The sequence below is a fragment of the Lathamus discolor genome, chromosome 5 (assembly GCF_037157495.1).
Source record: "Lathamus discolor isolate bLatDis1 chromosome 5, bLatDis1.hap1, whole genome shotgun sequence".
NCBI lineage: Eukaryota > Metazoa > Chordata > Aves > Psittaciformes > Psittacidae > Lathamus > Lathamus discolor.
In genome coordinates, this window is record NC_088888.1 from 42,386,253 (window position 1) to 42,411,231 (window position 24,979).

The 24,979-nt window shown below is 39.3% G+C and overlaps 1 protein-coding gene across 1 annotated transcript in view; it reads left to right on the forward strand.

Moving 5' to 3' along the window:
* Nucleotides 1–24,979, forward strand: part of UST (uronyl 2-sulfotransferase) — a 157,345-nt gene that overhangs the window by 89,112 nt on the left and 43,254 nt on the right. Inside the window, exon 5 of the mRNA XM_065680536.1 lies at nt 10,019–10,172. Within this exon, the coding sequence (XP_065536608.1) occupies nt 10,019–10,172 (154 nt within the window). The remainder of the gene's footprint in view (nt 1–10,018; nt 10,173–24,979) is intronic.

A 24,979-nucleotide genomic window follows, 5' to 3' on the forward strand; every position in this document is an offset into this window, starting at 1 on the left:
TGTCTCAGGGTAAATGGGAGTTACAGAGGAATGCGTAAAAATCTAAAGGTGTTCCTCTGTCAGTGGCTGGTAGGTGGCTTTTGCTTGTTTAAAAGTTGGCTGATTAGGTCAGGGTAAAGTCACAGGAGGGAGAAGCATTAAAAAGACCACCCAGAGAGAGAAACAGGCTTTTTCATGTCTCACTGGAGCCATGAGTTCTTTAATTTCTGCAGTAGTTTCAGGCCACTGGGGAGTGATCTCCTTTAAAATTTCCTATGATGTGGTAAGGAGATGCAGAGATAAAACATGGAGTCAATTTAATCTTACATTTTAATTAGCCCTTATAATTCAGTTCAGTATATCTTGTTTGTTCAAAGACAGGATGAATTATTGCCCAGCATTAGTATGTAAGGAGTCATTCTTCCTGCACTGTCAGGCTGCTGCCCTCTTCTTTCTTCCAGCTGCAGTTTAATATCAGCGGTGGGTATTTAAGCATATATGTGCATGAGCTCGAGGGGAGGGGATAACACTTCAGCATACTTTTCTAAGGAAGTAACACTCACGCAGCAGTCCCAGCTGTTCTGCGTCTTTCCAGTTTCCCCCCTACGCCTAATTCCTAAATAACTTCTGAACCCCCTGGTCAGTTTAAAGCCAGATTTGAAAGACCAGTAGAAGACTTGGAGACAGCCGTGCTGCTGATGGTACCTCTGCTGAAGGGAAAGCCAGGCAAAGCAGAACTGCTGGACCTTCTGCTGGGTCACAGCCAGCAGCCACCGTCCTATGCCCTGCTTGGATGCCAGCCCCAGCTCTGCCATGTCCGTTTTGCTCAGTGCCTAAGGGAAGTGGGTAACAGGTTTAAGAGATGAGAGAAAGATCTGTTGGGTCTTCTGCTTGAGAAGGTACTTTCCTTTAGTCCCTGGAATCAGTGTAAGAAATATCTCAGGGTTTCTGTTATTTGTTAGCAGAGTTAATGTGTAAGGTTCTTGTTTTTCTTGAAAAAGTTTTTAGGTGGACAGTCTGTATCAGCATTATTGATATTGGCTTTAATATTGCTTTTTTTAAACAGACAAAATAGCCACCACTAATAAAAATGAGTAAATTGGGGTGCTGTAGCAGCAGACATTGTCATGTGCAGCAGTGCTGATCAGTTTGAATGCTTTCCTTCATCTCTGACCTGAATTCTGAATTACAGATAACAGTAAATCACAGGCTGTATGAAGGCAGATACAGGCAGAGAGATGCAGTCTTGATAAATCCAAACTTAAACTTAGTTTCTGAATATTGTTCAGGGGGGTTTTGTTATTCATCAGTTTTCTGTTTTTTCTCATGCAGAAGCAGCTCTAAAAATTGAAGCTTAACACAGCATTTTGATGTTGCAGCACTCCCTGTTCTTGGGCTCTGTAAAATGTCTCTGCATCAACAAACAAAAAGGGGGTAAATCTTGAAGAATTAGTGTCCTGGGTTCAGCAGTTGACTATATGTCATAAGAATAAGCCATGTGTTTGAAAGCAGGAGCACACTCTGTGCTGACAGCATGACAGCCTTGCATGTTAGCCTGCTGATGATTCATAAGGGTTGGATGATACTTTTACAATTTTTATGGCAAATAAAAGATCTTGCTTTGCTGTGACTTAACCTCTGTGTGTGTCACTGGCCTGTTGATTTGGAATTAGAATTGAATTTTTCAGTTTTTCTACAGACTGGTAAGAGATCAGTAAAACCAGGGTGATTCTGTGGTGCTGTTTTCATTGGTTTAAAACACAGCCATGGAATGTTTGTCACAATACTCAAATTTATTAATAATGTGAAGATTCCTGTTTCTCCCTTGCTGTGGAACAAGTAATGCTGCACAGAGCGTAAATGTTTTGCAGAACATGCCTGTTATGTGTTTTAACCATGCTCCACTAGCTTTTGAAAATGGCGTGCTGGACAAATGCATGGAGCTAGCATGACAAGATGCTGAATGTCCATGACCCCTTGAATGCAAATTCAGGTATGCTTTGTATGAACATCAGCAGTTCAGTCAGCTTGCACCAATTCTGTGGGAGGGATTGGGCTCTTTGAATGCCATCTTGAGTCAACATCTTGAAACAGCGATTGCTGCCTAAGATTATCTACTAAAGTATTTTCATGTTGTGGATATTTTCCTCCTTTAAATAAAAAACAAACCATACACACCTAGGAAATGTCATTTAAAATACGTTAACAAATAAAATATGACCCTCTGGGTAAGCTCTTAAAAGTAGGGAAATGTCAGCTAAACTTTCGTGCACTGCCTTAACACTGTGTCTTTATGTGTGTGCATTATAATCTTTACTTTTTGCTAACACATCATGAAACACTTTCTACCATCATTTGAGGTCTGCCTTGTAAAGTACACATTTCATGAATGGCCACATGGTGCTATAATCCCTCCTACATCTTTCTTCCTTTTTTATACTATGGTTTTTTTTAATGATGTGAGTATGTAATGATGTTTTTTAACTGTGACTTGGTGGAAGGCTAAGCACAAATCTCATGTGCAGTTTGACCTCAGCATGGTCTAAGGGCTAGTTTTCATGTTTTTGGTTGGTTGTTTTTTTTTTTTTTTTTAATACTGCTCTATGTCAAGTTTTTCCACAGATTTTAAGATTATCTGATTTAAAATTTATTTCCCTAGATTTCCCGTGTTCTTTGCATAATAGACTTTTTAGCTTTCATTCAGTTGGTAATGGAGAATTGTTGCTTGAAATATAGTTACTGAAGGTGGGATCAGACATAACACCCAAATTATCTTTTTTTTTACTGTTGTTTGGTTTCCATGCTTACATTCACACTGTAGATTAGATTATATTACCAGTTTGGGAGATTACCAGACAGATGTTGATTACTCCAAAGGAGTCCAAAAGAGTCCAGAGAGAATGATCAGAGATACAGAGAACTGACCTGTGAGGAAAGATTGAAAGGGCAGAGAAAGAGAAAGAAAAATAGAGAAGACTGGGAAAGAGGGGACTGTGATAACACTTTTGAGTTTTATATTTAAAAGGCTCTGTAGAAATAAAGGGACTATACAGTTCTTTAAGAGTAATGATAGCAGAAGTGCCAGCCTTAAATTGCATCAGCAGAATTCTAAATTGGGCGTTTAGGAAAAGGCTTGAACAAGGACAGCGAAGCAACGGGATAGATTGAGCATCTTGGAGCTGGTAGTGGCAATTACGTGGCTGATCCTGCCTTCAGGCAAAAAGATGGATTATGGCAGTCCCAAGTCATTTCTAGTCTTTCTCACCCTTGTGTAATGCATGATACAGACTATTTAGGTTTCAATCTAAAACCTTCATCTTTCAGAACAAAAATTTAAGTCTTGATTTAGAAATCGCCAATAACAGAGAATTTGCAGCCGTTGGTAAATTCTTCCAATACTGGATTGTTCTCTCAGATTGTAAATTGAGAGTTATTTTTTCCTCTTATTTTTTTGGAGAAATCTAATTGCCTCCTTCTCCTTGGATCTGAGAATAGATTTGCTCGCGTTCTGAAGACGCCTTTTATCAATTTTTTCTGTAGGTAAGCTTTCATGTGTAATTTCTTATGTGTAGTGATGCAGTCGCCTCTGAGCCTTCTCTATATTTTTTCCCCTCTTCATTTTGTTTTCAAGCTGAAGATTTTCAGTTTCTAGACATCTTTCCATTCCAAAACATTTTTTTTTCATCCTTCTTGTGACTCTGCAATGAACTTTGCGCACACTTTGTTTAAAATGAACTCTGTTAGTGGTCACATCAGGGCTCCTGCTTCTCAGAAAAGGGGAAATTAGGATTATTGGCCTTTAAGGTCTCACATGCTACTGATAATCTGTGGAGGCATGCAAATCCCTGACAGAACTGCTACTTCCCTCTCAATGTCCTCTGCTTCTGATTCTAGGGTTTTATTTACTGTACTACAGTGCATGATGTTTGCTTGTCTTGCTTGCCCTGTGACTTGAGTAGCTCTTTGCCATCAAACCGTTCCATTATTCTCTCCTTTTGCAACTTTGTTATCTGAAAATGCTATCCGTAGCTTTGCACTTACCTTCTGAATCATAGATTATGGTGTTAAACTGTGTAGGTTCAAAGCCTCATGCATGGTGATAAGCTTCCTCTGTTTGATGGTGATTATGTAGAATTTCACATCTGGTACAGGGCAGCCATGCTTTCAATTTCAGTTACATTGATTTTTATATACCACACATTGTATGCATAATATATACTGCCAGGTTACAAAAATGTTGGCTTTTTTTCTTATACCTAGATTGCTGTATTTCAGTTTCCACGTGGACGTTCCTAGCATTATGTTGTGTAGCAATCTGTCACAGCAGTTTCCACAGGACAGCTGTAAACACACATGATACTCTTGATAAATGTATTCATATGAGAAGCTGAATAAGCAGCGCCAAGTGTATTGCAACATTCTTTGCATTATAACCTTCCCAAGAAGTCAAGCCTCAAGATTTCATGTGAACATAACTATCTCAGCCAAATGTGTGGTTTCATCCAATTTTGAAGATGTATCTTTTCTACACACCATGTTTGTTGATTTAATACTTTCCAAAGAGCTGTATCAGCTGTTCTGCTATTTGCTGGAAATTTATTGCAATACTTTGTAATCAGTTTTTCTGTTCCTCTGTATAATGTGCAACATTTGCATCTCTGAAGTACAATGAAATGTTAATCAGGGGTCCAGAGAGATCCTGAGCCAGACTTTTGGAAAGCCTTGGAAAAAGGGTATCTAGAATTAAGTGATTTTAAATAATGCAGAGTTTGACTACAGCTGTTGTTAGTACTTTGTGGAGAATTAGTGTTTTCTCTCCTGCTTATTTCTGGCTGTAACTCTGCATTACATAAAGGGAAACACAATTAGTATTACCTTCTCAAGTGTTGCTTTTGCTTGAGTTGGGGATGTTTTACAGACCCTGTCAGGATTGGTATCAGTGCTGATGCTGTTAATTGTGAATTTATATGTTAAACTACTTTCTGGTGTCCTCAACATAAAAAGGACATGGAACTGTTGGAACAAGTCCAGAGGAGGGCCACGAGGATGATCAGGGGACTGGAGCACCTCCCGTATGAAGACAGGCTGAGGAAGTTGGGGCTGTTCAGCCTGTGGAAGAGAAGGCTGCGTGGAGACCTCATAGCAGCCTTCCAGTACCTGAAGGGGGCCTATAGGGATGCTGGGGAGGGACTCTTCGTCAGGGACTGTAGTGACAGGACAAGGGGTAACGGGTTAAAACTTAAACAGGGGAAGTTTAGATTGGATATAAGGAGGAAATTCTTTCCTGTTAGGGTGATGAGGCACTGGAATGGGTTGCCCAGGGAAGTTGTGAATGCTCCATCCCTGGCAGTGTTCAAGGCCAGGTTGGACGAAGCCTTGTGTGGAATGGTTTAGTGTGAGGTGTCCCTGCCCATGGCAGGGGGGTTGGAACTAGATGATCTTGAGGTCCTTTCCAACCCTAGCTATTCTATGATATCCTCAGCATAATGAAAAGCATAGGGGAAAAAAACACCTTATTGTTTAGCATTCACAAGTATAAAAGACTGACAGAAATAAAACATTAAATATTCTGTGAGATTCACAGGATATAGTGAAATAGGCAGTACCTCAGCCTACTTCTCTGGAAATTTTTACAGCTCAGCCTCGAAGAGGGTCATTGGAGCATCCCAGCGTTGCCTGGCACCTTGTGTACAGAATGGGGTTGCTTTGCCCCAAGTGCATGCAAATTCTACAAGTTATAGTATCTTTCAATTTTTAAGGTACCTTTTTCAGAAGACAGATTTTGATGTAAGTGCATCTTATTTCAGTCCTGAAAAGGTGAAAGTTGTATGTTAGTGCTTTTACGTGACTTCCCCATGAAGCTGTGCTGCAGAGCAGCTAATGGAGGTGTACCATAATTGATGAGTAAAGCTTGCTGGGCAGTTGTGTTCTCAGCATGTGATTCTGATTTGTATGAAGCTGTAGAAGGAAAAATTGTGCTGCCTTTCTAAGAAGGAAACAATATGCTTGTCCCTGTTAATATTAGGTGACTGTCAGTTCTTGTTTGCTTCTGTTCCATTGAGTTTCTAACAACTCTCTCACTTGTTTAAGGGGAGATACTTTATATTAAAAGAGTAAAAGACAGCCCAGGTTCTTTCAGAGAATAGGTTAGGAGCTGTCATTTCCTCAAGGAGTATCGTTTGCTTGCAGGGACGAAGAAGCCTGCTTCTGCTTGTGCAGAGTTTTGTGCTGAACAGAAATACAGCAGCCTCCAGCAATGAAGTGAAATGAAATATAACAGGAACTGAGAGATCCTCCATTCTAAAGCCAAGCAAATCACTTTAGTTGATTAAAAAAAAAAAAAAAAATGAAAGAAACCAACCCCAAAACAAAACAATGTTAAACTCATAAGGCGGTTGCAAATGGTTTCAAACAAAGATACTGTTCATGTAAATCATACAATTGGAAGTCATCAGAAACATTTTTCTAAGGGGCAGACTTGCAACATCTGGCATACCTCTCTTTTTTGTTTCCTTTTATTAAAAAAAAAGATGGAGAAATGTATTATTAATGAACCTAAGTATCATTGATTGAAGCCTGTAAATAGTCTAGTTATTTTGATGGGCGCTCCAAAAATATACTTGTCACAGCAGAGCAGTTAAAACTAATGGGATTTAATAATATATACTGAATAAATCAGGAGAAATTAAATACAGGACTAGGACTGCAGAAGATCTGTGTATACATTTTCAATGCTTCTCTGAAATGGTGGTGTCTTGGCCCACTCTGCCCAATAGCGATGTGCTGCTGGGCATGAGAATGATTAGGTACATTTATTATGCAGAATGAAGTCTTGATCCCACTCAGAGAAGGTAAGCGTTCTGCTCAGGCCTAGAAAAATGTGATCGTATCCCTTTTTGAATTCTTCACAATAGGTATCTGAGTATAAATAAGGTGACATGATGTATAATGAGAGCACAATGTGTTATTTGCAAGAGCACTTTCATGTGGGTGTTGTTAATTTGAGAAGTTTCACTCTGGAAAGCTAAGTAATATTTAATATGTTGTGATTGATAGGTACCTAAAATGTGCTGAACATACTTGAACAAATGGAGCATTGATTTGCCCTTTTCTCTCTCTAAATAGCTTAAGGTTATTGATTTCAGAGAGGTTTTTTAACCAGGAGGATTTTTTATGCCATGCGAGTGATGCTTAGCTTCCATAAAAAAGTCTCAGTGTAGTCCATGGAAACAAATGGCTGGAATTTGAAGTATTAAAAACCATGCTTAAAAAAAAAAAAAAAAAAAAGAAAAAAAGAAAAAATACAGATTTGAATAAGAGCCAGAACAGACTTAATTTCTCTGAAAACTCCCTGCTTGTTGATGGAGCAACTGCAGCTCCAGGCTATATACCAGGCTGGTTACAGCGTGCAGGAAATCAGACATTCGAGCTGCCCTGTGTTTTGGGGGACACACACTCTCCATTTCAGAAATAGGAAGTTCCTCTGTAGCTCTTTGTGAAAGAGTGACCTCCCATCTGAGCTGTCCTCTTGGGACAGATGAGCTTGCATGTGCCTCTTCTTAGAGCTGTTGGTAATGAATTTGCAGTTCACGTGTTCGGGGACATGACCTTACCAGCAAAGGGGCAGGCTCTGACACTTTGGTGGGTTGGTTATGCAATCTGACCCCTCCTTTCACTTCCGAAAAGACAATATGTGTTGAATATTTTTATCTAGACAACTAATAGCTGTCTGCTTCTGATTTTTGTCTCTTCAGACAAGCATTTAAGCTTAGTGTCCTCTACAAACCCTGGGGCAGGATATCCTTTCTCTTTGCTTCTCTGAATCTTGTAATCTTTATGTATCTTAAGACAACTTGCTGCTGTCATCGCTTCTTACTGTCTCCATTGCTTCCCCCTTCTTTGTACTTTCACTCGCTGCTGTCTTGAGATTATTGCTGATCTTCATCAAGCAATAGGAAGATAATGTGTTTGGTAATTTAGGTGCAACCTCTTCTTGTCAGCAGTTTCAACTGAAAAATATAGTTTTCATGGCTACCCGCCATGGCATTCACCAAAAGCTTTCTGCTTGAATAAATACTGTCAAAGCTTCATGCCCTCATTGTCCTATGGTATTTACAAGAATGCCTTTCTTTAATGTAGGTTTTATTTCTGTATAATGACGAAAACCAGCAAAAATAATCTCAGAGAAGAGTTCGGGGTACTGAATTTAGGATACTTCCCTTGCACACCTGTGTCCAAACCGGGCTATGCACTAATCAGGAAGCAAGGAGCATCTGCCTTTTAAATTGGATTGGTTTAAAGTTTTATGCTGTCTATGCAATTTCAAATTATGGCAATGATCCTGCAACACTGAGGTCAGTGAGATTACTGATCTGCATCATTATTCATGAGACAGGCCTTTGCAGACTGTACTTAGTGGTCTGGGGAATCATGCAGGCTAAAACTCAACTTGAAACTGTGGGATTTTTTTCTCTTGTCTTTTACTAGAACTCATATTTTTAACAATTTTGCTGGCTATTTAATATTTATGAGGAGACCTGATCTTTTATTATACATATGCCATTATTCATCTGGCTCAAAAGATTAAAAGAGCCAAGAGGGTTTGGGTTTTTTTTTTTTTTTAATATAAAGGGTGTCTTCAGTTTTCTCTCTTCTCATCTAATATTTTACATTTTAAAGGAAAATATATAAATTGTGACTCATAAAATCATCAGAACAGCATTTAAGTCATTAAACGTGGCTATGTCCTCAAGCTCCCAAAATTAAACTGCAAGCTACTGCTTAAGAATTGTCCCCCTGAGTTGGGGAAACAGAAGGGAGAAACATAATTCACGTGTTTAGGCAAATTCCAAGTAGAATTTACTCTATGAAACTCTTGACCCAAAAAAGTTTTATTCTTTATCTCTCCCAGCATCTGTAGTTCATAAGTCTGTTCCATAGCATAAATGTCCATTGTCAGTTTTGACCACAGAAGAAAGTGAGCAACTTGCATTTTTTTCCTCCAGTTAGGCCTGTTGTTCTGATGCTGTGTATTGATACAAAACAGGCAGTTAAAATATTTTCAATACTGTGACAATACAGTATAATCACAAGCCTCCTCAAGCTCCTTTTCCCTCCTTACGTCTCTTTTTATCCTACCTATTAAACAGAAAATGTTTGTCATTAATTACCAGGAGGAGGTGTAAAGGAGGATAAAGTCAGACTGATGAGGTTGCTTTGGTTTATCTTTTTACATCCAAATTGCAGGTACCTGTGCTGCATTCTGCTTTTGTGTGGAGCCTGGTCACAACTGGTTTTATCTTTTTCTTTTTCTTGGACTTGCTTGTACTTGAAATAGATGCATCATTTCTTTTTTGAAGCACGTTTTTATATTGACTTCCAAAAAAACACCTTTATGCAGAGTAGTACAAGGATAAGGTGATGTATAACCACAAATTAACCTCAAATCCAGCTGGTGGTGTAAGCTGGGGTGAGGGAAGGAAGATCTTCACAAGTTCCAGCAAATATAAAGGTGGAAATATCATACATATCTGTCAGTTCATCCGAAGGAAGCCCTTTGAGATAAGCTTGAATGTTGCAAAATCCTTTGTACTTACTGTACGGGTGAAGGTGATCCAAGGCTGCCTTATGGCAGTTTGTGTTAGGCATTGCCTGCTCTGGTAACTTCCTAGATGAGAAATGTGTTGACAAAAAGTACCCATTCCCGAATTGAGCTGCAGAAGGTTCTTCATCTGAAAACATCAAGGAGAAAACTCAAGAGGCTGATCTGTTGACACAGTGCAAAAAATGGTCTTAAACAAAAATTTTTATACTACATATGTAGCTTAATGTGACACCATATTTACTGTTCATCTGAAAGAGTTCTTGCATGCTTTTACACAGTTTTGGTAGCTACTGGTAAGCCTCTCAGTTTCCGTTCTAATCTTGTGAAAGCTCTGAGCTTGTGTAGAGAGTAATCTGAAGACATTCAGATAAAAGATGGATACGTGCGCCAATGTGAAATCTTCTGATGAGATTGACCTGTTTTTCTTCCCGCCAGGTTTGGAGGAGACCAGCCAGTGTACATCAATATCATTAGAGATCCCGTCAATCGATTTTTATCCAATTATTTTTTTCGACGTTTTGGAGACTGGAGAGGAGAACAGAATCACATGATCCGTACCCCCAGCATGAGGCAGGAGGAAAGATATCTGGTATGTTTAAATGCAAGGTTCTTATTGCCAATTTCCCATCATCACATAATGCTGATATTAAGATGTTTGAAAACATGGGGGCTGAGGCATCTTGCATTTTTTTCTCTGTCTTACCTGGTCCTTCAGTTTTGGTCAGCTTTAGTATGAATTCAGTGATTTGGTTTGATCTCGTATAAGCTGACAGGAAGTCGCAGATTGCCACCATTGAATTGTGGTCCTTTCACCGAGTTGGATTTACACTCACTATATAGTGGTTAGGCATAGTAATTCTGCCTATTTATCACTGTGAATATTCAGACAGATTTTTAGGTTGGAACTATATCTGTAACACTGCGGCCTCAGAGGAGATTTGGGAAATGAAGCAATTTAGGGAGTCCAAGCTTCTAATGCTCTTGCTGCCAAGTTGAGCATCGTGTTTTTATACTAGGGCTCTGATCCCAGTTCTTGGTTTGGTTTTGTTGCCTTTTTTGAATTAAGAAGGTGGCAGTAATGCTGGATGAGCTGTTCTTAAGGTTTAATTTTGTGTAACTGCTGAACTGTCATAACATCTGTCCAGCCATTGTCACAGACCAAGGTCTTGTGGCAGTAGGTATTCTATAAATGCTGAATGAGAAACACAGAAGCTAGGCAGGTGGTCAGTGTGTTTAGCACTGATCTCTTTGCATGCACACCAACACCTTCCTAAGACAAAATGGTGGAATTAATTCTTACCCTCTTTATAATGGAGATCCAGTTTGATTGGACTCAGCCTTCAGCCACACTTGGACCTGTAGAAGGTTCAGTGACACAGCAGTGACAGGACAGCTTAATGGTCTGCTATGAGATGTTGCAGGCCAGACATCAAAACCAGAGAGAGCTGCATCTTTTGGATAAGAGAGGGAGGAAGTTTTGATGATATTTTGGAGGGGCAGTAGAGTACAAGATGTGGTGTGGATGAGCTGTAGAGAGCACAGCTCTGAATGGCTGCCGTACAATATATTTCAGTTCTAACTGGGATCAGATGGATCCAAGGAAGGCTGGGGTTTGGGTTTTTTTGGTTTTTTTTTTTCATATGACAGGGCTGTGTTGATTTATTCTGTACTTTACTACTGTTGTTTGCCATTCAAATCCCTGTGAAAAGATAAGCTTATAGATTATGTATAATTGAAGGCAGGGTGTGTGTGTGTGTGTATAGCTATGTATAGCTTTAAACTTCAGAGATATCTGCTATACAGATATAAACTCCTTTCAGTAATGCTGTAAAGGGGTTTTTATTTGCTATATGTCTAGAGATGCTGAAGAAGTCCCTGCATCAGCTGAGCAGGTTTTGACCTGCTCATGTGCAGTTGGAAGGCAGCCCCAAAAGCTTTGCATGCTTCATACATGGACTTCTGTCATCAGCAAATGGGACAGAGGGGCTGCAGAAGTGAGTGTGTGGTGGGTTTTTTACTGCATTATTACTTTGTTAGTGCGGTCATGTTTTCTATGTTGAAAATGTTGAAAGGGAGTTGTACAGTATGTACTTCACTCTGAGTGCCTGTACTTCTCATTTGAAGTGGAGCATGCAGTGATTGACACTTCTCATGACTGAGTGACTCTGTAAAAGCTAAATTAATACAGTACTGCCTGTGCAGTTTAAGATGTGGTATGTAAAGCCACTGAAATTCTACTTCAAGCAGAACTGAAATGAATAGATCTAATTCCTGTTGTTTGTGTTGGTTTAAAAGCTAATAGAAAGAAATCACCTTGCATTTTTGTTGTGATGTTCTTTAAGAAATTGCTTATGTGCACATGCATGTATGTACACATACAGTGAACGGAAAATAAAAAGTGGTCACCTGAGGTCAGTAGTCATTTTCTTTAAAAGACAGTTTGTTGCTCTGAGGCACCATCAGCATCCTTTATCAAAACTGCTTTATATATCTATCCAAGAGTGCAGTACAGGCTGGGATCTGCCCGGCTGGGGGGCAGCTCTGTGCAAAGGGAACTGAAGATCCTGGTGGACAATAAGCTCAGTAAGAGTAAACAATGTGAAGCTGAAGCAAAGAAAGCCAACAAGATGCTGGGCTGCATTAACAAGGGCATCACCAACAGAGATAAAGATGTCATTATCCCGCTCTACTCAGTGCTTGTCAGGCCACACCTGGAATACTGTGCTCAGTTTTTGTCCCCGCTATATGAAAAAGATGTAGACAGGCTGGGGAGGGTCCAGAGAAGTGTCACGAAGATCTAAGGTCTGGAAAGCCTTCCTTACACCAGGAAGAAAGGCTGAGAGAAGTGGGTTTGTTTAGCCTAGAGAAAAGAAGGCTCAGGGGAGACCTTATTACCATGTTCCAGTATTTAAAGTGTGGATACAAAAAGGATGGAGACTGTCTTTTTACGAGGAGTCACATGGGAAAGACAAGGGGTAATGGGCACAAATTATTCCTGGGGAGATTCCGGTCGGACACCAGAGGAAAATTTTTCACAATGAGAACAATCAGCCATTGGAATAATCTCCCCAGGGAAGTGGTGAATTCCCTAATGTTGAACACTTTTAAGATTCAGCTGGACTGGGTGTTGGGACATTTAGTCTAGGTCATGCTTTGCCAAGAAGGTTTGGATCAGATGATCCTTGAGGTCCTTCCAGCCCAGTATTCTATGATTCTATTTTTGCTTTTTTGTTTTAAACTTCTCTGTTGGTAATTCAGCATTAGAATCTTGGAATCATTTGTGGAATCTGTCCTCCATCCCTCCTTGGCAGACTTCGGCTGTCACTTGCCCTGTTTGAAGAAGGCATTTGCTTCTGTCACAGTAATGTATAGACCACCCGCCAAAGAAATTAATTTTAACAAAAGCCACTTATTCTGAATGTGAAGCATTATTAAGAGCTGTGCTATCCAGCGATGTAATATATTTCATGACTGCATTTTAACCTTCCCCTCAGTGGTGTAAGGAAATCTGCTGGCATATATTTTAAAACTCAGGTAATCAATTTTGTGGAATGGTAGCTTCGGAAGCTGCTAGATCAGTTGCCTGATCCAGCTGTGAAGAAGGTAAGCAGCTGTTTTACCTCTGAGCATGAGCCGGTGTGGCCCTTTAGCACAGGACCAATGACTGACCTGATTTCTGGCCTCATACCTTTAGCAATTCTTCCCTAATATTTTTTCTTTTGGTGTTGTTTTGTTGTTTGTTTTTTTTTTTAAATTGCAAAATGCACCATAAGGCATTTATTTCCACAGGGGAGTATTTGAAGGATAAACTTAGATTTAGCATATTAAATAGTTTCTATATTGATCAAAGTTATTAAACCCGAGTCATTTGGGGTGAGGTGTGCCTGACAGCAAGCAGATACGTGAAAGCAGGGGGAAGATTTGAGAAGTTTTTACTTTTCTTCTTCCATCATGCCTCAGCTCAATGGCTAGGAAAACATAAAACTGCTGATGGCTCCACAAACTTGAGCTCATTGCTGAAGAGTCTGAGAAGCCTCAGGTTGACAGCGGTTATAGATTTACAAGATGGATTGGTTTTGTGTCTGATGAGCTCCTGCTTCGCCATCAGGTTGTGATATCCTTAATGGAGGTATTCTCTTCCCTCAGTTCTGATCCTTAAGAAAAAAGGGGATTGGAGAAAAAACAAAACAACAGACTTGGAAGTCTTGTAGTACCTTGGGTGCTGGTTTTTTTAACTTTGAATATTTGGACTGCTGACATTGCAAAGATCAGAAACAGAGACAGAAATTTCCATCGTTCACTGATCATTTGAAATTTTCTCTGAATAGAGCTTCAGGCTTTGATTCTGTTCCAGAGAAAACAACCATTCATTTAGGAGTCAGATAAACTGGTTTAAATGTTTCGGTAAATGTCTGTGTTTACCGAAATTTAATTGAAAGGCAGGATTAGAAAACAAGCCCTTTATTCATGAGTCAGATACAGCAGAGGCAGCTGCTGCAATGTGAGACTTCCCACCAGGATCAGCTAGCTCCTTGCCCTGATCCTGTGCTTTCTCTGATGGCGTGAGTCACTGTCAGTCACCTAAAAAGACCACTTCCAAGCTCCCCAAAATGAATAGTGTCAACATGTTAGCATGGCATATGGCAGAGAGCTGCATGGTCTACAATGGCGTCAAGAGTCACCCTACCTTATGGTCTTGTAAGATAAATTCACAAAAGTTAATTTAAAGCTGTCATAGTAACTATGTTTCAGGTTGAAGTGGAGTAAATATGCTTCAAGAAAGCAAGTAACCCCTTATCAGCACAGCTGTGGGTGCTGCTGGTACCAAGCAAAGGAAAAATATGTTAGTATTTTAGAATGGTTGAGTTTAAGGCTTGAAAGTGCAGAAGGTGGGAAGTACTCCTGATAGAGGGACTACCATAAATATTTGAAAGGTTTGTATATAAAATTGTCCTTTCCAGAAGGCTTGTTAGCAATTACCTCGTATTTACTACAATTGCAGTGTGAGACATCAAATATAAAAGGTATGCATGGGTTTTTCAGCTTTCCTTAATACTTGCTGAAACTGATCTAAGACAGCTAAGGCTGAGTGAGCGTGTGAAACAACATGGGATGTGTATTTTTTCCTGAATTGCAGGAAAATTGGTTATATGCGATTCTGTTGTGTTAGGCTCTCAAATGGCATGGCTCCTAACTCACTCAAGGACAAGATCGAAAGATCTTTGAGGTGATCTGCCAGAAGAGTGAGGTTCTTTGTAAAAAAGATTGTTCGTTAAATTAAGAACTTGTCACCTTCCTATAGGCCATTTCAGATTTTCATTATAATTAGTGGTTAAGTTTGCACTGCATCTATGTCAGGCTCAGCATAGTCTTTCAACTTCATCTCTGAAAATAGATATGCTTTTCTCGGCTGAAAATAAAAACCATTCTAACAATATCCAGCTTCAGTTATGCTAAAGATTACTCATGCAAGTAATCCCATAAAGCAGCATGTCTTTTTGTCTCTTAAGTTAAATGTTAAAATGTATGTTAGTAGTGTGTTAGGATTACTGCAAAGGAAGGCAAAGGACATCAGGGAAATTTCAAGTCAGATTTCTTATAATAGGAGCTGCTCTTCTGTGGCAAAGATTGTCTTTTCTTCCTAAGTATTTAAACCAATGTTTAGGTTATTTCATAAAGTTCAAACAAAATTGTACAAAAAGCCAGATGGTTAAGCTGTTAGATTCATATAGAATGTGGTTTTGTGCTCCTGAATTTTGAGAATTTCCTTATATGACACTTTTTTTGTTAACATAAGAACATTCGCTAAATACATTGAACCAATTTTATTATTTATATCCCCAAATTTCTATCTATGATGAAAAATATGCTTTTATCAATTGCATTGGTTTTCTGACAGCAGCTAGCTGTCTTGGTTCCTGTCTTTATCTTTAAATAAAAATACTGAACCATGGCTAATTGCATTGTGAATTGTCACCAGCAGTAACACATGGAGCTTTCTCCGTCATGACTTACTTTTCTTGAACATTTTCAGTCTGCCAGGGATGTGGCCTCCAGGAGAGACCATGGTATGGAGCCCATGCCTCCATATCCTGACTGTCACTCTCCTGAGTATTTTTCTGTATAAAAAAGGCAGTGGGAGAGTTGCCCGCCTGCAGGTTTGGTGCAGCAGGGAGTAGAAGGTTCATTTGAAATGGGATTTTCCTGCTGCAGACCTCACAAGGGGCTACGTATGTCTGTTGATTGAACCTTGGAACTTTTAAGGAGATTCTGGTGAGCTTGGTTAACATTGTTCATGTTGGAAATCTGAGGCGTGCAGAGGTTAAAATTATTTGCCTGTGCCAGTGCAGTGCATACCAGATATTGAGTTTAATATATAAGTAAAAAAGTACTGTTACTGCTTTCCGAGCTGTAGTTAAGAGACTGAACATTTCATGCACCCTCACTGTTTTCCCTAACTTACCCCATACATACTCATTTTGCTCCCTGTGTTACATATCAGTTCTGAGAAGCTTTGAATTGGCCATTCGGTGTCCCACACTGTGTCCTGAGCTTCACAGCTGTAGGTGTGGTTTGAGGATCTCACAGTAGCATCAATCTCTGCGCATGGGACTGGGCTGCCTGGAGGACCCTGCTGAAGCACAGCCACCTGTCAGCTGACCCAATTAGAACAGTTTGCTGCTTCTTCCCTCTAATGAGAGCTTTTAATAGTCCCAGCTGTTCCCTTTTGCTGCATTAACTCTTCGCAACAACATTTCTTGGCCTTTTTTGAAACTCGTCATCTGCTAAAGCATCATCTTTCCCTTAGATGCTTCCATTTTGTATTAATAATTTATTGAACCACAGAGTTAATGATAATTCAGACCTTAGCTGGAGGAGGGACTGATTAGACGACTTATAGTGTGTAGTGTTAAAGGAAGTGTTTTCATGGCTGACGTTGACTTTTCAGTGTCTTTAATTTGCAAACCATTATTTTTGAATGTTCCCTTCTGGAGTCTGCATTCCAAACATTGCAGCATTGTGCAATTATCTGAGAGCAAGAAAATGTGCCTTCCTAATCTGTTTTCATTTACTAGCCTGAGTCAATTGCACATAGTAAATAAAGCAGTATACCGTGGGTTAAGATTGCAGCACTAAAATCTTTCATGTAATTTATAATACATATTTATATTAATAGCAAAGATACAAAGATCTGGATTTTATTAACACCATGCTTTTATTTTAATGATACTATTTGTCATGATATCATTACACCATTCTGTATTGCGTTCCTTTTTGTGGACGAAGGGTCAAGGAAAACTACAATATTTTGCTTCAGAATATAAAAGCATGAGGTATTTTTTCATGCAATATGGTACTGGTCTGAAAATTTCTGGCTGTTGCAAATGCTAGGAAACCACACTAGAAACGAGAAGGCCAAGTATCAGAAGAGTTCCACGCACTAAGTACCTACAGTCTTAATTAAACTTAATATTACAGAGGTTTAGCACCACCATACAGTAGTGTACGGTATTTAAGACAGTGGTATATATAGAATTGATGTTCTTTTATTTAAGGACTTAGCTGTAGTAAGTTTAGAATGATGAATCTTCATTTCTGTGGTGATTTTGCCAAGTTTGTTATTTGTGCCTTTCTGAGTATATGAATACAGGGTAGCTCTTGATGTTCTCTTTTGTGATCTTTTTTGATTTTGATGTGTTGTGGTAGCCTGAGAAACTACTTTTCTGTAGGTTGTCTATAGGAAGCTATTGTTTTAGAGGGGAAAATCCCAGACACAGAACAAAGTCTAATGGGCCGTCTAAGGCCGTATAAACTGTATAAGAGAAGAGGGTATGTCCGTGTTATATTTTCAGGAGGTATATTTTTGGAGATGGAAACAAGAACAGAAAAAAGCATTCTTGTGTAGGCCAGAGATAAGAGCCAGCCTTGCCTTCAGCGGAGGCTGGAAGGTGGTTTGGTGGGGAGGATCATCTTTATTTCACACAGAAAATGATGGGTTCCCAGCAGACTGTTACCAGTCAGGAATAAGGTCTTGGTGTGTGTGGTGGACGGTTCTGCTGTAGCATCAGCTCAGTTCTCAGTAGCAGTAAAAAAAAAAAAAAAAGGGCAAGTCAAAAGCAACAGAGAAAAAAACCCAAAACAGAACCTCGTTGTGTATAAATCCATAGGGTGGCTGCATTTTACTTCCTTCATTTGACATTTGTGACCTCCCATTCACAAAATGGGTTTTCAAGGGCTGGAAAATACTCAGAAATGGGTAGGAGCAAAAGTGAAAGGACGAAGTAATTCCCGCACAGGGAATGACGAATATTAGGACTTTTCACATGAGAAAGAAGTTAACAGGGGAAAAGATATGAGAAGGCACGTTTGCAGAAGGCATGGAAAAGTTGCATCAAGGATGACTGTTTGTGGGCTGTTTCAGTGCAAGACCTAGAAGATCTCAACTGGGATGGGCAGTTGCCAGATGCAGGAAAAAGCAGGAAGATGTGATGGTTTGGATAATGTGTAATTAAGCTGTGGAAGTCGTTGCTGACATTATTGTGGATAACAGTTTATACGTATTCAAAAAAGGAAGCATTGTAAGAAATGTTTATTTACAGAGAGGGTGGTCAAACACTGGAACAGGCTTCCTAGAGAGGTGGTGTATACCCCAGGTCTGTCAGTGTTTAAGAGGCATTTGGACAGTGCACTTAATAATATGGGTTAACTTTTGGTCAGCCCTGAAGTAGTCCGGCAGTTGGACTTAGATAATCATTGTCATTGTCCCTTCCAACCGAAATATTCTATTATACTCTATTCTAATTGAAGAGTAAATATGTAGCCATTACAGGCTACTAGTTACCAAGGTGAGATCTCTTTATCAGAAAATCTCTGGTAAGTACATAGCTGTAAGTATGTATGTAGATGAGGTAAGTGTGCAGAAAAGGGTCCTATGCATACAGTAGATGTTCCCATACTGACTTTCTGAAATTAGGGACTACTCTGGGTAACTCAAAAACAAACTTTGTAATTACATGCTTGCAAATGAATTCTGCTAGTAGGTAATTTATGTAAGATAGTTACCATTATAGAAATCTTCAGTTGCATCTATTGTATTTTGACTTTCAAGTGTTCTTGTGTTTATGCCATAATGGCTAAGATTTTGTTGTCTTACAGATCTGCCTATCAAATTAATTTTTGTAATCTCCAAACTGATGCTGAAGCTCTCAATTGTTAACACTGTCATGACTATTACCAAATTTATCTTCAAAAGCTAAGAGATGAATACATTTAAAGTGTGAAATATATCTACAAATTTACACTATGCACTGCTAATAGTAAAGGTACCAAAACAAAAAATGTGGAAAAAAATGAAGATAGTGGGTTTAAACATTTTCTTCAGTGCTTTCTGGAAAGTAGAAGTCTCCCGGTACATCCTGGTACATTTTCTATGTACAGTAGTTTCAGTATGGATGAGTTTCAGGTTTTTTGATAATTTCTGTCAGTCTCCATAACAAAATACAACAGGAGGCTGTATTTTAATGTTAAAGGAACAGGAAGACACATCTAAAGAGACAACACTTAAATGGTTCCCAGTAAGTGATGGCTTAACGAACACTAGCTGGCAAGTAACCATTGCAGGTAATGGAAACAAAAGAATCTGAGTGAATCTTCTGTGCATAGTCCAACATTTTGTGTGTTGTGAAGCTGGAGAGTAGTCTTTAGTAGCCATCATGGAAAAATAATTATTGATACTCTGTTTGTTTAAAGTTGGACTAGAATGAGTTTAGAACTGCAGTGTTTTATCATTCAGAAGAAAAAGAATGCCTCCAATTTTCATTTCTGTTAGTATGATTTTTAAAATTAAGCTTTTTAATGTTACATTTTATACATGGCCTAAATAACAGAGACGGGCATTGACCAGCCAATGCTCTGTTTTAAAAATAATATATATTTCAGTAAATATTGAAATGTTCAGTATTGTATTCCTGTTTAATTAAAAAATGTCTTGGACATCTTGTCTGAAGAAATTGATGTAGCCTTCCCTAGAAAGCCCTACTGAATTCCCTCCTAAGTACACTGCTTGCTAGTAGACCTGTTTCCTGGTTGCTTTATGCTCTAACCACCTTAAATGAAAACTATCTTATTGGCAGTGTAACGGGGAAGGAAACTGCAGAACCCTTTAGTCCTCTTGATAGAGGAAGGGCAGACAGAGGCAGCCCTCCCCTTACTGCCTATATATTGAATGTGTTCAGGCTGTGGCATGATAATGTAATTTCAAGCAGTCAGATACTCACTTCTCTCTGTAGGTGTCAGAACCTGCAGGAGCTGACAACCCGTGAGAATAAACCTGAATTTATTAGCCTGTTCCTTTTCTGTCATCCTCCTTCCTCTTTCCTTTTTGTGGTCTATACATAAGTTTTCTGGCTGCCAGCACTGCCAGCAAAGTGAAATAAACTCAAATCCTGATCTCTGAAACTTACTGGCCAAAGCAAGGCTGAAGCTCTGAGGTGGTAGGTGGCAGGGAGAATTCAGGGTGATAGGATTAGGAGAACCACCTGCCTGAGGCACATGCATGACATGGTGAGGGATAGCCAAGTTTCATAAAAGCATCCAAACCTGTCCTGGGCTTTTTAGGTGTTTGTTGTCAGCAAAATATTCTCCTATCATGTAATTCTTTGGTGGTAGTATGGACTCTTCTGTTGGCTGCAGAATGAGTGGGTCACGCCTCTGAATTCTTTATTTTTAATGCTCTGAAATTGTTTATGTTGAAACCACATGGAAGCAGAGATGGCATGTTACAGAAAAAAGGGACTCTCAGTGGCCAGGCGTACTCAAGACTTAGCTTATCCTAGATCTTACAGACTCTGGGGCCTGTTGGAGCACAGGCTGCTCCTTTCTGGTGAGCACTCAGGCTCGCGTCCCAGGTGTTTAAGGCATTTGACCGTTGTTTCCTTCTAGTCACTCAGTCAAGTAAGGAAGGGTATTGCTGCCAGGAACTCATATTTTTGTTGTTACTATAATTGAACCTTATGTAAAGAAAGAAATTAGCTGTTTCAAATTAATTCTTTTTTATATATTTTTTTTTTTCCTTAAGATGACTATTTACATTTAAATAACCTTACTCAAACATACATGTGCCTCTCACCAGTTGGCTTATGAGGTTCCATGGTCATGAGCTATCACAGAGGCGGGGGGGCCTGTCTTGAAAGGGTAATGAAAAGGTAATTTCATCTTTCAGAATAAGCAATAGGCTTTCTGTGTCAGCTGAGAAAATGCATTGCCCATGAACAGTGTAGGGAAATTCTCCTTTGAAGTAAAAGCAGCATTCATTTTCTTATTGACTGGTATTTTCAAAGCTCCTCTATCTGTTGTAACTATATTTGCTTTACAGAAAATCAGAAATACAACACCCAAAAACCCTCAACAAAGGCTGATTATTTGTTGTTCTGGACTCTGGAAAATGGACTGCCATTGTTTTAGCAGAGCTGCCTACTGCTCAGTGAGTTATTGAAACCCAGTCTATTCAGGTTACCTTGAACACAACTTTTTCCTGTGAACTCTGATCCAAGCAAAGCCAGCCACTATTCATAACTGAAGCTTGTCAAGAGTAATTTCCTTTTTCTTGGGGAAAAATCCACTAACCAGTGGCAAATAGGAAACTTTCCATGGTGAATATGGATTGCTAAATGAGTTGGTTTTTTTTTTTTTTTTTTTTTTAGAAAGTAATTTTCTGTTCTCTTTAAAAGGAAAAATCAAAAGTGCTCATCAGTGTTTGAAGGAAATAAAATGAATTTCTTCAGAATGTAATCCAAAGAGATGATGTCATAGAATCATGGAATACTTCAGGTTAGAAAGGACCTTAAGATCATCCAGTTCCAACCCCCCTGCCATGGGCAGGGACACCTCACACTAAACCATGTCACCCAAGGCTCTGTCCAGTCTGGCCTTTAACACTGCCAGGGATGGAGCATTCAAAGCTTCTTTGGGCAACCCATTCCAGTGCCTCACCACCCTCACAGTAAAGAACTTCTTTGCCTTTGATAAACAGAAAGAAAAAAGGCAGATTTTACACTTTTCCCCTCCTTCTAGCAGAGTTACTAACTTCCATGATTTTATTATTGATTGTGTTACTTGCTGTACTTTTTGAAACTGTACTGCCTGACATTGATAGATTCTGGGGAAGGAGGCATGGGTTTGTTTTTCATAGCTGTAGAAAAGAACTTAAGCAGATGGTTTAAGGTTCAAAAATAATTAAAAAAAAAAAAGAGAGAGGCAAATAGGAGCATTAATTATGCCTCTAAACCTTGTAATTTTAGTTTTTAAATACCTGGAATTGTAGATACAATCATAGAATAGTTAGGGTTGGACAGGACCTCAAGATCATCTAGTTCCTAGCCCCCTGCCATGGGCAGGGACACCTCACACTAAACCATGTCACCCAAGGCTTCGTCCAACCTGGCCTTGAACACTGCCAGGGATGGAGCACTCACAACCTCCCTGGGCAACCCATTCCAGTGCCTCACCATCCTCACAGTAAAGAATTTCCTCCTTATATCCAATCTAAACTTCCCCTATTTAAGTTTTAACCCGTTACCCCTTGTCTTTTCACTACAGTCCCTAATGAAGAGTCCCTCCCCAGCATCTTTATAGGCCCCCTTCAGATACTGGAAAGCTGCTATGAGGTCAGTGTTTGACAGTGATAGTATTGTCAAACAAAAGTGTGGTATCAATGTCTGTTCCATTTTGTAGCTGCTGTTCGGAATGGCAGTGCTATGAATGATGCAAAGTATTAGTAATTTTCCAGAAAAACTGTTCAGCAGGGGAAAGATCATAGCTAAGGAAATTAGATAGGGGCAGCAGAGCAGAAACCATCCCCAGTTGCAGCAGCGGTGAAGCTACATGCAGAAGTAGTGTGGTTTTCTTCTCTGCTCTGCAGCTCCTTTTGCACTTCAGCCCTGAAGCATGAAGAGATTAAAAGTCAGTCAACCGCCAGGCGAAAGACTGATAAGAAATCAGAGCACAGCTTGCACCTCTATCTCTTCTCTCAACATTCAGGAGGCTTGTGGTGAAATGCCACGCAAATGTGTAGGTTAAGAGGACATAGGAAACATTCAGACCTTGCTGCTATGAGAAAGCTAGGGTTTTTTTTAAACTCAGTACTGTGCTTTTAGGATTCATCATCTAACTTTAAAAAAGGGGTAAAACCAAATGAATTTATAACCGCACTACATGACGATCATCACGTATTTTCTTCAATGAAGAGGTCAGCAGCAGGGTTGGGTTTTTTTTCTTTTTTGCTAGGCAGTGCACTTGATGTGACTGGATTATTTCAGGTGCACATCACGAGCTGTTGGATACAATCCCTCTCTCTTCAGCATCAGTGAAGTGGAAGTGTATCGTTTGAATTCATGACAGCATATCATGTAAGCTATAACTGAGCAGTATATTGAAATAAAACTTTTTAAGGTGCATCAGCTAGCTAGTGTTCTTTTTCTTTAGTGGAAATTTTGCTCATCATCTGCAGATGAGAGAAGATTAATGATTAAAAGAAATGTTGCTTTCCTGAAACCTGCAATATTTATTTTTTTTGAGATATAGAAGCATAGAACCAACTAGGTTGAATACTGTGGCGTATCTTCCTTATCCGTGTATATAGTCTTTCAGTTTGAAGCTTTATTTTGACGAAAATAAACATTTGCCTCCCTAATTCTTGTCACATGAAGTTCTGTAAAAATACATGCAAGTGGAATGAACTCTCGTTTGTTTTGCCTCTGTCTTGATGGGATATATGAAAGCAGTAACATTTAATGCTTGTTGCCAATAAAATTAATTTTCTTTTGGCTCATGGATTGTTTCTCTCTGGTGACATCTTTGACATTCAGATCTCTAATATTTGTTTTAATAGGCATTGCATAAGCTTTGTATTGTTAAAACTATCTTTTATGAGCCCCTACTAAAACCACTGTAATGCTAGCTTCAAGGTGATGTGGCATTTGTAGAACTTAAATGCGTTTCTGGTGGTGCATGCGTTTTTGAGGTCTGTGCTAAAATCTGCTGAGTGTAATTTCTGTGCATGCAGTCAAGCTGTACAGGAATGAGAACATTTGATGTAGGAAAGAAAATGTGAGGAAAATGTAAACCACAGAAATGTCTTGTTATTAATGTAGGTGTTCCTGTATTGTTGCAACGAAGCAATAGTTTGAAACATTTAAATCTCGTCATACCTGTGCAAATGACATTGTGTCATAGGTAGAAGTGTGGACTTACTGCATTAAGGCCTTTTTGAGACATGAGCACCATCCAGCCCAGCTAGGGAAGACTGGGGGCAGGCTGAAGTGTAGCTTCTCCTCCAGTGTCCTCTCAGCTTCTGATGTTCTTCAGTTTACCAGTTTTCTGAGCCAGATACTGCTTCCGTATCTGTGTTTGATAGCCGTCGACAGACCTTTTTCTATGAATATACCTTTTTTATTTTTAAAGTAGTAGTATTATTATTATTTTGGGATTTATTGTTTCTTTTTTTTAAACTGTTACACCTTTGTCATCCGGAGTAGCCTGTTACAGGGACCCATGCATTTACTAGCACTGACTTTCTTCCAACATTTTATTGCCTAATCAGCATTAGGTCCTTCTGTAACTCCTTCAGGTCAGATTTCTTATCTACTCTGATTAATATTCCCTGAAAAATTTGCTAGTTCACTATTAACTCTTCTTTGTTATGCACAAGAGATGCCTAGGCACAGATGCTGATACCCTGCTATGATGTCCTACTCAATGTCCTGTTTCCCTAAGAAAACTGGCCAGTTTATTCCTGTTAGCTTCCTATCCTTTACCAGAGTATCCTCTATTGTTTGGGGAGGTTTGCCTTGAGAATTTAGGAACGAAGGACTGCATTTATCACATCATCAGTGACTGAATCAAAGACCTGTTAGAAGCTGGGGGGCCCAGCTTTCTCTGCTGACCTGTTCTTCATTAGTGTTATGTACTGCTAGCTGGTTCTGTCAATCTTCAGTTCATTTTATCCATTTTTTCTAAAGCAGCTTTGACTATCACTTCAGTTTGAGAATCTTGTTTTCCTGTCTTATGCCTGCTCTAGAAGGCCGTTTGCTGTATGTAAAAGCATCCCAGATCTCCTATGGTATTTTTCATGACAAGACTTTTCATTCTGAGCAATCTGTAATACTTATCACTACTCAGTTATGAGCAGGACTTGCTCGCAATCCAGGACACACACTGAGTCTCAGTATTACAATGTGCTTGGCTGGACAATGAGGCTTTTGACATTAACAGGGTGGTGTATTACAGAGGTGATGATCTATAGTGTTATACAATGATTTCCTCTATGTCTTCTCCAATTTGTTGGGGGGTTTTTTGTTGTTGTTTTTTTTAAATGTGCAGCACAAATGGTTTCTGGGA